Source organism: Bufo gargarizans, chromosome 10 (assembly GCF_014858855.1).
Source record: "Bufo gargarizans isolate SCDJY-AF-19 chromosome 10, ASM1485885v1, whole genome shotgun sequence".
Taxonomy (NCBI): domain Eukaryota; kingdom Metazoa; phylum Chordata; class Amphibia; order Anura; family Bufonidae; genus Bufo; species Bufo gargarizans.
In genome coordinates, this window is record NC_058089.1 from 51,818,801 (window position 1) to 51,831,463 (window position 12,663).

A 12,663-nucleotide genomic window follows, 5' to 3' on the forward strand; every position below is an offset into this window, starting at 1 on the left:
TTGGAGATAAAGGTAAAGTACTAGAAACATTGTTTTTAGACCAAATGCAGAAATTTGTGGTGTGGTTATTTTATGAATGTAGGCTTGATATTTGTGAGGGTCCTGTGGATTTTACCTTGTTTTGTCCTGACAGGATATATTCTTTGACATTTTCATCCTCAGTTTTTATTTCAGTTCATATTTGACCTTATGTAGGAACACTAGGACATGTTGCTTATTGCAGCTTGTATTTTAGGACCCACTTTGAATAAAAGTTGATATTTCATTGGTTGCTGTAGTTTTCATACATGAGGCCAGAGTCATATTTAGTTTTTCCTTCACCTGGTCTAAAGGTTCAGTTCACTGCCATCATGCTGGCCCAAGCAAAGTGGCTTGTTGGTGCATTCCCCATAGCCACCAGCATCTGAGGCACATGTGCCAGTTGTTCCCCCTAGCTACGCTCCTGTATATCCTAGTACAGCGGTCCCTCAAGTTAGAATATGAATTAGTTCTGGAAAGACCATTCTATGTTGAAACCATTCTAACTCGAGTCCATAATTGTAGGTAGAATACCAGAGTAATGGCCATATTGATTGGTTGGATCTGAGTCTAAAGCTGCAGTTACATGAGCCAATAATCGTCCAGATTGTCAGGAACGACCGTTCCTACGAACAGTCGTTCCTGACAATCTGCCAATGTAAATGCATTCGTTCATCGGGTGATCCTGTAGTTCATGTAGAGACCAACGATCATAGTTTCTGGGAAGCAGATCGTGTGGTCTAAATAGAGACCAGCGGCCCAGAAACAATGATTGTGTGTGAGGATGAGGGATATCAATAGTCATCCCTTGTCCTCATACAGTGAAGGAGATTACTGAACAAGCAGCCGAGTGTCGCAAAGGAGCGTTTCCTTCCCGACAACCAGCTGCAGAATTGTCCCGTCTAAATCCTCCTTAAGACATTGTATATTGAGAGTGGTTTCAACTTATGATGGTCCAGGAAAGACCATTATGTGTTGGAAATATTGTGTCCTGAGGCCATTGAATCTTGAGCGACAACCACTGTATTATGAATAGCCTACTGTGGTGGAAAAACCAGAGTAAGGCCTCATGCACACGACCGTAGTTATGGTCCGCATCCGAGCCGCAGTTTTTGGGGCTCAGATGCAGACCCATTCACTTCAATGGGGCCGCAAAAGATGCGGACAGCACTCCGTGTGCTGTCCGCATCCGTTGCTCCGTTCCGAGGCCCCGCAAAAAAAATATATAGCATGTCCTATTCTTGTCTGTTTTGCGGACAAGAATAGGCATGTCTACAATGGGCTGACCGTTCCGTTCCGCAAATTGCGGAAGGCACACGGACGGCTTCCTTATTTTGCAGATCCGCGGTTTGCGGACCGAAAAAAACGGCACAGTCGTGTGCATGAGGCCTAAAGGGATGAATCCTCTCATTGTAGAAAATAGATTCTTTATATTATTCTATTTTTTGCTCAAGAAAGTATGCAAGAACAGCATGTTGTTCTTTAAAAATGGTTGAGCAATCCTTGAATGAAAGTTACTTTGTACCCATGTGAGCACAGAATTTATGGAACTGGTTACTAATATTATTGTCTGCTTTGAAACAAAAATAAATCTTTTTTTTCCCCTTGTTTTTCTTTTTTCAGTCATGGGACGACTTATGAAAATGACAGCCACAGCACCCCCATGTTATACAGCTGTGGGGGTCAGTACCGGATACACACGCATGGAATGTTCAGAGGCTTACAAGTAAGCATGGGAAACTGAAATCATCCTTCTGGATCCTCTTGTTCTCCTATAGATAATTTGCGGGATGTTCTTGATGGAGTGTCTGCTTCGTGGACCTCCAGCCAAACCCTCACATGAACCTCTCGCTCAACAGCAGGAGGTACAAACCTGGTTCTTGCCAGGACATAAATAGATCATCTGGGATGTCACCTGAGGTGGACACAAAAGAGGAACAGGTTCTTGATAGGTTCTTGCAGGAAATGAACCAGATCTCACAGACTCAACCATAGGGCCCCCAGCCACTAGGCACAATTCCCTAGTACCAGCCATAGATCCCACAATAAGGGGTACAGTGTGCCCGGAGCACAACCCATAGCATTTCACATTACAAAGTCAAGAAGGAACTTACAGTAGATGTAGATCTTTCACAATTTTGCCATAGACATAAGATGATCATCATTGTGAATGAGGGAGTGGGGACTCTTCTGCAAGACACCACTGGCAGTAACTTGTATCCTGAACAAAAGGATCAGGCATGTTGATCCAACATGTCTGACCATGTTCTCCACTGACTTCTGTCATCCAAGTGTTGCAAAGTCCCTATTTACACTGACTGATCCCAGACAGGCTCAGCTGACATACTGACATCTAATGTGTATGGCCAACTTGGGCTAATTTCACACCTCTGGCAGAAAACAGGATGCTTGATGCCACTTGAATGCACAGCCAGCCCCATTAAACTTCAATGCAAAAAAATATACTGAAAAATCGGCCGGACAGAAACCGCTGCAGTTTGTGACTGGCCGATTCCCAGCTTTCTTTGCTGGAAATTGCTGCAAGATCACAATATCGGAGATGTGAAACTAGCCTTAGCCTCTTGCATCTGGGATGATCCATGTAAGCTAATATCTACCTAGATCAGGCATTGGCAACCTTCGGCACTCTAGCTGTTCTGAAACTACAGCTCCCAGAATCCTCCATTAACTTCTATGGGAGTTACAAGAACAGTTGAGTAAGTGTGCATGATGGGAGTTGTAGTTTCACAGCAGCTTAATACCCACCAAATTTTGCAGGTACACCCCCCCCCCCCCAACAGGTTACCCCCCCTGCAGACTGCTAGCAATTCATTCATGACTTCTAGTAGAAATAATAAAGGAATGGCACAACATAGAGCCGTAAGAATAGAGGCTCCAGAATTGTTATTACATGGGGATGCATGAATCTATTAAATCAGGCATGTCAGGAGAGGTGACCGGTCCTCTTTAAATTGAAAAACAAAAATACTCAGAATATTGACATCCTATGGCAAATAAGCATAATTCATCAATTATTATTATTTTGTAAAATGTGATAATCCCATATCTTTGAATTTTCTATGGTCCAACACGTGGTTGAAAACAAATGTAAAATTGCTGACTGGTGACAAATGTTAAAACCATATCTCTTTAGTAGTATTTGCTAAGAAAACAAACATGGCTGATAATCCCATCAATAAAGGTGTAGACATGAAGAATGTATTAAGTAAGAAATGTTTATTGAGGCAGAAAAGATAAAAGAAACTGGATAGAGGACCTGTCACCTCTCCTGACATGTCTATTTTAGCAACTACTTGTATCCCCCATTTAATAACAATTCTGGAGCATCTTTTTCTATGACTCTATGTTGTGCCGTTCCTTTATTATTCCTGCTAGAAGTTTCTGAATGTTTTGCCAGCTCTCTACAATAAAGGTACAGCTGAGTGTTAGCAGGAATTATAAAGGAATGGCACAACATAGAGTCATACTAAAACAGACATGTCAGGAGAGGTGACAGGTTCTTTGTAAATTGTGACTCCACTTTCAGGTCACAAGTTACCAGCTAATATTGTTCAGGAGTAGTGTTGAGCGCGAATATTCTAATCGCGAATTTTTATCGCAAATATCGGCACTTCGAGAATTAACAAAGATCTAAAATATTCAAGATTTTTTTAACACTAGATATACCTATAATCTTCTTTTACTTATTATATATAGCTTCTCTTTATCTGTATTATACTATCATCCATACTTTTTTTATAGTTAATATTTTAGCTATCATTAATACATTTTTATTAGAAATGTTTTTTTTATAGATCCTATATTATTCTATTTTTAAAATAAATCATTACATGTAACAGACAATCACACAAAAGCTGTATGCCAAAAGCTGGGTATGTGCAAGCCAACAACCTATCCATAAGACAGGTACAGTCAGCATACCTTACAATTGCAGCCTAGCAATAACCACACAAAATATCTGTAATGACCCACGCTACACAATTATCATGTAATTATTATGTAATTTATTTAAATAAAAAGCCAGAATTACTGGCAAAAAGGGGTTTTTATTGTGTAAAAGTAGTAAAATGCAATATATATAGTTATTTATGCCGCAAAGTGAGCGTTGCAAAGTTTACAATGTAAAAACTCAGCAGCGGAATTGTGATTTTTTTTCCCCATATCCCCCAGAAAGAGTTAACCAGTAAGTTATGTGTACCCCAAAATAGTGCCTTAAAAAAAACTACAACTTGTCCAGAAAAAACAAACTCTGATACGTAAAAATAACAAAGTTTTAGCTCTTGGAATGCGACTGAATTTATTTTTTAAAAATGCTTGGAAACTAAGGCTCATAATGCATACAGGGAGAAGGGGTTAAATTCAGATTCCATCCAGTTTGATACATTTTCAGGCAACAGCAAAAATTATTATGTATTTGGTATTCAAAAGCAGGTCAAGTTTCAGTGGTCCGGGGAGATTTGACAGTCCTTTCGGCCACACACTTATCAGCAACCATCTCTGTCTTCCATAATGCTTTTGCCTTGTCAAAGTGCCAGTGTATGGGGCGATTTCAGACTAAACACTGTTTTGGGAATATTTAGTGAATGAGTTTCCAGATTACTAAAGACTTTTTCTTTGTATTGGTGGATCAGGAAAATATTGCACGGCGGCTCAGTGGTTAGCACTGGTGCCTTGCAGCGCTGGGGTCCTAGGTTTGACTCCGACCAAGGACAACATCTGCACGGAGTTTGTATGTTCTCCCTTTGTCTCCGGGTTCTCCGGTTTCCTCCCACACTCCAAAGACATCCTGATAGGGACCCTAGATTGTGAGCCCCATTGGGGACAGTTGGATGCTAATGTCTGTAAAGCGCTGTGGAATATAGTAGTGCTATATAAGTGCATAAAATAAATAAATAAATATTCAGGGACCCAGGTTCGGTTCCGCAGTTACATATCTAAGTGATCTATCTCCGATCACAAAGCTACATTCATCAGAGGAACAAAGGGCTGAGATGTTTACAGGAAAATCACTGCTGTCATCAATCTGCTCTGTGCAAAACATGATCACCTGCAATATTGTATCAGTCATGGGTCAGCTGAGAAGAAATCCCACAAACAAACAGGGCCAGGAATGTCACAGCTGATGTTACATTGTAACGCCACGCGACCGTGTGATATAAATAACAAATGTCCAAACTCACTCCAGGCCTTCTTGCTATAGAAATTCACATGGTATGGTTTTCTTTCCATACAGAAGATATGCTTTATTTGATCATTAAAATTTGAGTAAAAGAGAAAAAAACTTTAATGAAAAATAATAACAATAATAATAATAATAATAATAATAATAATAAAAGGAGCATGCTGTAGATCTCATGTTAATATGTGATCACTGGGCTTGAGCGAATCGACCTCTGAATCATAGATCTGAAGTCGATTCATTCAAATACTTTAGTTTTAATGCTGTATCTGTACAGCATTAAAATGTATTGGCTCCGTGAAACCAAAGTTCGCTTCACCCAAAGTCGCAAGAGACTTCTGTTAATTCCTACTTATGCATATAAAATGTAAAATAGCAATCCGAAGTGTGCTTTGGTACTGGCTGGTACCTTGGTACCAAAGCCCAGTTCGAATTGCTATTTAAAATTATTTTTAATACGCAGGTATGCGTACAGTAGGATTTCCCCGAAGTGTCGCACGACTTCCGGTGAAATGAACTTTGCTCAACAAAGCCAATATATTTTACTGCTGTACGGAAACAGCATTAAAATCAAAGTATTTGAATGTATCGACTTCAGATCTATGATCCGAAGGTCGATTCGCTCAAGCCCAATGGATCAGTAAAGTGTCAGAGTGCGATCAGACACCCACAAATCACACATTGACAACCTTATTTTTAGGATAGGAAAACCATGTATGCACCTAAAACACACCTTTTTTGGGGAGTCGGACCCCCATCAATCTCAGATTAATAAACACTGGAAAAATTATATGAAAATTGCATCACTGCTATAATTACTGCATTAAAATTAGAAGCTCTTTGCGCATTTTTTTTTTTATCAAAGTTGTGTTGGGCCCATATATGTGCATGTTGAGAGTTGTAGTTTTGCAACAGCTGGAGAGCCACAGGTTGGGCATCCATGGTCTAGATGATGGGGTGTATTGGGGTCAGGATAATCATAACAACAGCAAACTAACGGGTGAATCTTGATGTTATAGGACGTCAGACGTGTTCCAGGAGTGACCCCAGCCATAGTGAGGTCGACATCAGAAACCAATGAAAAGCGACCCTTCATGTGCGCATATCCGGGGTGCAACAAGAGATACTTCAAGTTGTCCCACCTGCAGATGCACAGTAGAAAGCACACAGGTAATACAATCTATAGGCTATATAATCTACAGGCTCCTCTATGTCTAGGACATGGGACAAAAGTAGGAACCATTCTGAAAATGTGATGCGCATCTCATGAGGTTGGCTTTTTATCTGGGTCATTCAATACAAGGTGCTCTTATCTTTTCTCTGAAGGTGAGAAACCCTACCAATGTGACTTCAAAGACTGCGAAAGGAGATTTTCTCGTTCTGATCAACTGAAAAGGCACCAAAGACGACACACGGGTCAGTAAACAGCACATGTATGATTCTGATGACTTGTAGGACAGGCTCGAGATGTCGTACTCAATAGAAGAGGGACACCCAAATTGTGGTCCATATTGGAACCTTAGGCAAACTTCACACTTGCGGAAAAGCTATCCGGTAGGCTGTTCTTACAGAGAACAACCTGCTGGTGTTCTCCAGATCCGGCATAACCGGATAGTACATCAATGACTATAATGGGATCCAGATGCTTCTCGGCATAAATGCCGGGATTTGACCAGACAAAAACCATTGCTTGCAGAGATTTTTGTCTGCCCGAATCCTGGCTTTCATGCCATAAAGCAGCTGGATCCCATTATAGTCAATGGGTTTAAGTGGGGACATGGGACTATCCGGCTATGCCAGATCTGGAGAACATCGTCAGGCTGTTCTCTGCAGGATAGCTCTGCCGCAAGTGTGAAATTAGTCCAATATGTTCAACCTTGTTTGAAGCAAATTTGAATTGTAAAATATATATTAATACAGCAGCATATACAAAAACCACAGAACCCCGAAAACAAAGGGTTCCTGTTCTTCGCTGAGGGTTTGACTAATGTACTACACTTTTATTAAGTTTAGTATACCTTTTTATATCCGAAATTCCGCCACTATCATCATGATTTTTGGGGTCTTCACCCTTGGGACGGACACTAAACACTAGGATGAGGACCTGATTCCTCCTGTGACAATTACTTTGAGTACAATTTTGGATCAGTAAAATAGCTGTTGCTTTTCATCCCATTTAGCCTGACAAACATGCCCCATGCACACGGCTATGCTATAAATATGTGCGTAATCTGTTAGATGGCACCTATAGAAATCTATAGGCCCATATTGTACCTCCATATGGCTCTCAATTGTGGCATGTTCACATTCAGGAGGTATAGCTACCTGTTCAGTATTGCTTTTAGTAGAGAATGTGGTGCCCTGCAGAATGACCATATGGAGGCATATGGAGTGCCTAGAAGAGAGTCGACCCCATAGCAAAAATCAAAATGAGGCCATAATTTTGCGAATTGGTTTGACCATCAGGTTACTTGCTTTGCCATGCACATGAAGCCTAAGTTGAATGTCTATACTAGACCTACTATAATAATGCCCCATGTGGACAATAGGACCCATATATACCTTATGTACATACAAATGGCTGTACAGTAATGTGACCTGGGAAGCAAACTTGGCTATAAAAGTTCATTCTCGCCCCCTCAGGTGTCAAACCCTTCCAATGTAAAACATGTGAGAGAAAGTTCTCCCGGTCTGACCACCTGAAGACGCACACCAGGACTCATACAGGTAAAACAAGTGCGTAAACCTTTATTCACATTTATCTATTCATGTACTGTCTTAACAATCTACATAACGTTATGGATAGATAAGACCAAACTTTGTCCATGGTAACATCCTATATTGTATTCCATTCCCACCCAAAGCTGCAGTCACAATTCTGCTGATTACGAAGCTAAGATCTACTTGTATCTCCTGCTTGTTCAGTGTCTGCTTATAGTTTTCTTTGATGATTTGCGTTCTGGAATGTGTATTTCCTATATTAAACACTAAACTTACCCAAAATGCGGAGCAACAGGAGTGTGCTTGTTGACAAACAGTCATCTGGTTTTAGTAGCAAGCAGAACTATGAATGCAGCTCTGGACTATAACTCAGCATAAGTGCAAATAAGCAATGCAATGCATTTGCAAAGTTATTTAACTAAGTAATTTCCATAAGATTGGGCCTCCTTGCTATTTAGGAAGATCTTTCATGAGGTTGGATAATCCCATTCTAGAGATAGATGCTGGTCCCAGAGGTGGGATGCACTTCTATCAAACATTTATGGCATATCCTATGGATGACAGATGAGAATTTCCCCAGTTCTCACAACAATATTAAATGATATCTCCATGATAACTGGACATTTCTATGTTAACAGGTGAGAAGCCTTTCAGTTGTAGATGGCCTAGCTGTCAGAAGAAGTTTGCAAGGTCGGATGAGTTGGTCCGACATCACAACATGCATCAAAGAAATATGACCAAACTTCAGCTGGCTCTATAGGCGAAGAGGTCGAAAAGACTTATATATCTACTGTATTATATACAAAGCTTCCAGCACATCCAACCAGCAGAGGTCTAATGGAGAAGTGGGTTTCCAGACGGTTGACCTGACTACAGGAACGGGTGTGTTCATTTTTTTAAGGGCCATCAAGCTGGAGGACTACAGATCTTTGGACACCCTTTTAGGGTTCCTCACTTCCTTGGAATGCTCCATAGACTTTTATATAAAAGTAATGTCTGGCCCGATAAACTGAATGTGGCTCTTCACATGGGGCACCTTGGACAACACTGGTCAATGGAATGGCTATACTTATTCTGTATATAGACCTTACTGTACTTATTTAACTTGCAGGGATGCAATTCAGACTGCAGCATGAACTACAAATCTATAATGGTGACATTGATGTAGTGTAAGTTGTGTGGTGAGGTGTCAAAGCTACTGATTTTCCCTTCAGGGGGACAAAGCATTGATGCCTGTTCATGGTTTATTCTGCAGATCTTCTACTTCATGCAATAATATTACCGGCACCTTAAAATCCTAAAAATCCATTAAATGTATTTTTAAGTGTGGTGTGCAGGTAGCAATGCAGGAGGTTCCGTTTGATTCAGCGCTTTTGGCTATTTGACGAATAGATCAACTGACCTACCCCAAACCTTAAGGGCTATCCCATGAAAATTATTTATCACCTAGCCACTGGATAGGTAATAAGTATTTGATCACCAAACTCTGATCCCAAAAATACAGGTTTCCAAGTCCTATTTCTGAATGGAGTGTAGAGTGCATGTTGGTCCACCCATGGGACTGAAGGTGTGGACTGATATGGACAACTTCTCCATTCAGACTTGGGACTCTCATCCTCAAGATCATGGAGGGTCCAAGTGGTTGGAACCCAGCAGTCTGATATATTTTCTATCCAGAGGATAGCTGATACTTTTTAGGGGATAACCCCTTTAAGTTAGCAGAAATTTAAAAACAGACATGGGCAGGAGGTACTGCTATCTTCTAGGGACTATCTAGCAAACCTTTAATGGCAACTCATGTTGGTTGCACAAGGGTTTTGTGCTGTGCACAGTCTCTGTTAGAAAGTTGGACAAAGATAAATTGATCACAGGGTGTCTCGCTGCTGAGACCTCCATCAATCAGGTGTCATCTTTGGAGAAATGAAATGTCTAAAGTCACCCTGGACAGGACATTTGTTGGTTGCCCAAGGACCATATCTTATTCCATCTCATCGTCAAGACTTATCATCTCCAATCTTTTTTTGATGGAACTCCTACCTTTCCATCATGGCAAGTGTAATGAAAAGTTAGAGTTAGATGAAGATCCTCCTCTACAGTCAAGTCGCTCATTGAGTAGATTGCAACTTGAAGCCTCCATGATGGAAAGAGCTTCGACTTCCACTTTGTTCCCTCAACCAGTACGAGTGAATCTGATTCTGAAGGGCCAATATAGGAGTCCAAAACATTACTGTTGTAAGGGTGTGTAAGTGTGAGTGACTGAGTCTTTATATTTGTATTATGAAATGGTGCATTGAAGAATTATTTTTTTGTAGACTTTAATTTATTTTACAGCTAGAAGTGGGCAGTCTGCCGATCAACATGCTTAGGGACCAAACACGCTTTCTACCTTTTCCCATAGCACTAGAATCTACTCTGGAAAAAGTCACTTACCTGTCTGATGGGCAAAAGGTGAATGCCATGACTGCAACACCCAAAACACCCATCCTATGAGCCGTCATCTGATTAAATGTCCATTTGTCATGTATTTCAGAGGAAAACTAAAAATGTCATGTTCAATTCCTGGAACGCGGTTTGCCGGTGGTGAACAGTGTAAAGGCTGCACTGGTTTTGTGGCCGATCGTTGTAAATATGCTGCTTAAATGGTATTAAAGTGTTATGAGAAGTAACGGAATCGTTGTGCTGTCCTTTGTTAATGACGGAAGGAAGTAGTTTATGGTTATGGGTTCCAACAGAGGAAAAAAATAAAATCGTAACCCCCCTTCAGCGTGAAACCGGGAGGACAATGAGACGACAATTTAGTAGAATGGATTAGTTTGTTAGGCAAACTCTGTAATTTGAATAAAATACTTCTACCTATTTCTGGAGCCCTGGCAACATTTTATGGGGACACGGAAGCCTTGTCAATATCTGATAAGCAACCTCGGCGGGGGAGGAAAAGGTATAGGTGTATTGAGCTTATCCTATACCTCCCTCCTTGGTGAAGTAAGTTGCCGACTTTAATCAATAAAAAATTTTTTTTATACTTATTCATTACATCTTGCCTCCACTTGTGCCTTTCTAGTCTTCACCGTTAAATGATTTAGCATTGCCTAACAAACTAATCCAGTCTACTCAGTTGTCGTCTCATTGGCGCCCCCACTGTCCTCCCGGTTTCACGAGCAAGGGGGGGGGGGGGGTTACGATTTTCTTTTTTTCCTTTGTTGGTACATTTTCGCAGTCCACTTCTGCGCACTGTTGATAACTTTGGGTGCTGCCTTGTAATGACTTTGTAGCCTCTACTACACACTCCTACTCCATCACTCTTTGGTAGTTCCTTGGCGCTCCTTTTCCATATTCCCTTTTTCCCCCCGTTTACTCCTTTTTTCTTGTGTTTTTACCACGCAGGGTTCATCAGGCATTTTTATGGGGAAGGGATGTTCTTGCCACTAGACATTTGAAAGGAGGGCTCTGAACAAGATGCAAAAATTTTGGGAAGAAAGAGAAGTAAATGAGGTTGACACAACAGCAATACTTTTCTATGCTGCTGATGGGACAAGACTTTTGGTTGAACACACGTTCCGATGAAAAAATTACGTCTTTGCTGTTTAGAGGGCATCTGCCATCAGATTTGTACCTATGAAACTGGCTGATCTGTTTAGTCTTGAGAGCATCTACATTAACGAAATGGAATTCGATCCAAATTTGAGGCAAAATTAAATTCACCACAAATCCATATTGCTTGGCGCTTCATGGTAATGAATACATTTTTTTCTCAAAAATGGCGGTAAAAAATAAAGCAACATACTTACGTCATCCATTTGATGTCCTTCTTGATTTAGCAGGGCCAGGTCATAATCAGGCTGCTTAGTAATCTCGCCTGTCCCTTTAAAACAAAAGGAGAGGGAGGGGATAGTAAAGGAAGCAGAAGGGGCAAGGGTGCACAGAGTGGCCCTCAGTGCACTTAACTGCTCATTTGCATGTGGATTAAAATGAGTTTCTCTCCAGAATGAAATGACAGATCACCATGTGAAAGGCATGACTACATTCAGCTGAGCTAGCCCTACCTGCCTGGTTTACCAGTGTAATGGCGGCAGAACTCACTTATTCGATAGGACCAGCTGAACATCTAAGGAGTATAGAGGTCTCCAGGCATTCCCCCGACGGCGGATGTTTGGGGAACACTTTAGTTCACGCTTCTGTTATTTAATCAGTTATTTCCATCAGTTAGGCTACATGCACATGACCGCGCCGTGTTTTGCGGTCTGCAAATTGTGGATCGGCAAAACATGAATGCCACCCGTATGTGTTCCGCAATTTGCAAAATGGAATATAGAACTGCCTATTTTTGTCTGCAAAATGGACAAGAATAGGACAGTTAAGAATAGGAGTGCTGTCCGCATCTTTTGCAGCCCCATTGAAGCAAATCGATCTATATCGTCTTCATGAGGCCTTATTATGACCCAAAACCAGTAGTGAAGCCTACACAGAGATCAGGTGTAATAATTTTATCTGCACCTGTTTCCTGTGTTTTTGACCTGCACCTGATGTTGGCTTACAATAACTGATCAAAATAACTGACTGAAGTGTGAACTTGGCCTTAAAGGGGATGTCTCACTTCATCAAATGGCATTAATCACGTAGAGAAAGTTAATACAAGGCACTTACTAATGTATTGTGATTGTCCATATTGCTTCCTTTGCTGGTTGGATTCATTTTTCCATCACATTATACACTGCTCATATCCA

General features: G+C 40.9%; 1 protein-coding gene across 3 annotated transcripts in view; it reads left to right on the forward strand.

The window, feature by feature from the left end:
- Positions 1-10,604, forward strand: part of WT1 (WT1 transcription factor) — a 41,013-nt gene extending 30,409 nt beyond the window's left edge. For 2 of the 3 annotated variants that reach the window (XM_044270892.1, XM_044270894.1), the window contains 5 exons: positions 1,642-1,744; positions 6,238-6,388; positions 6,545-6,634; positions 7,862-7,954; positions 8,578-10,604. In XM_044270892.1, the coding sequence (XP_044126827.1) occupies positions 1,642-1,744; positions 6,238-6,388; positions 6,545-6,634; positions 7,862-7,954; positions 8,578-8,699 (559 nt within the window). In that variant the 3' untranslated portion in view covers positions 8,700-10,604. The remainder of the gene's footprint in view (positions 1-1,641; positions 1,745-6,237; positions 6,389-6,544; positions 6,635-7,861; positions 7,955-8,577) is intronic. The other variant, XM_044270893.1, reaches the window with a different exon arrangement.
- Positions 10,605-12,663: the final 2,059 nt, after the last annotated feature.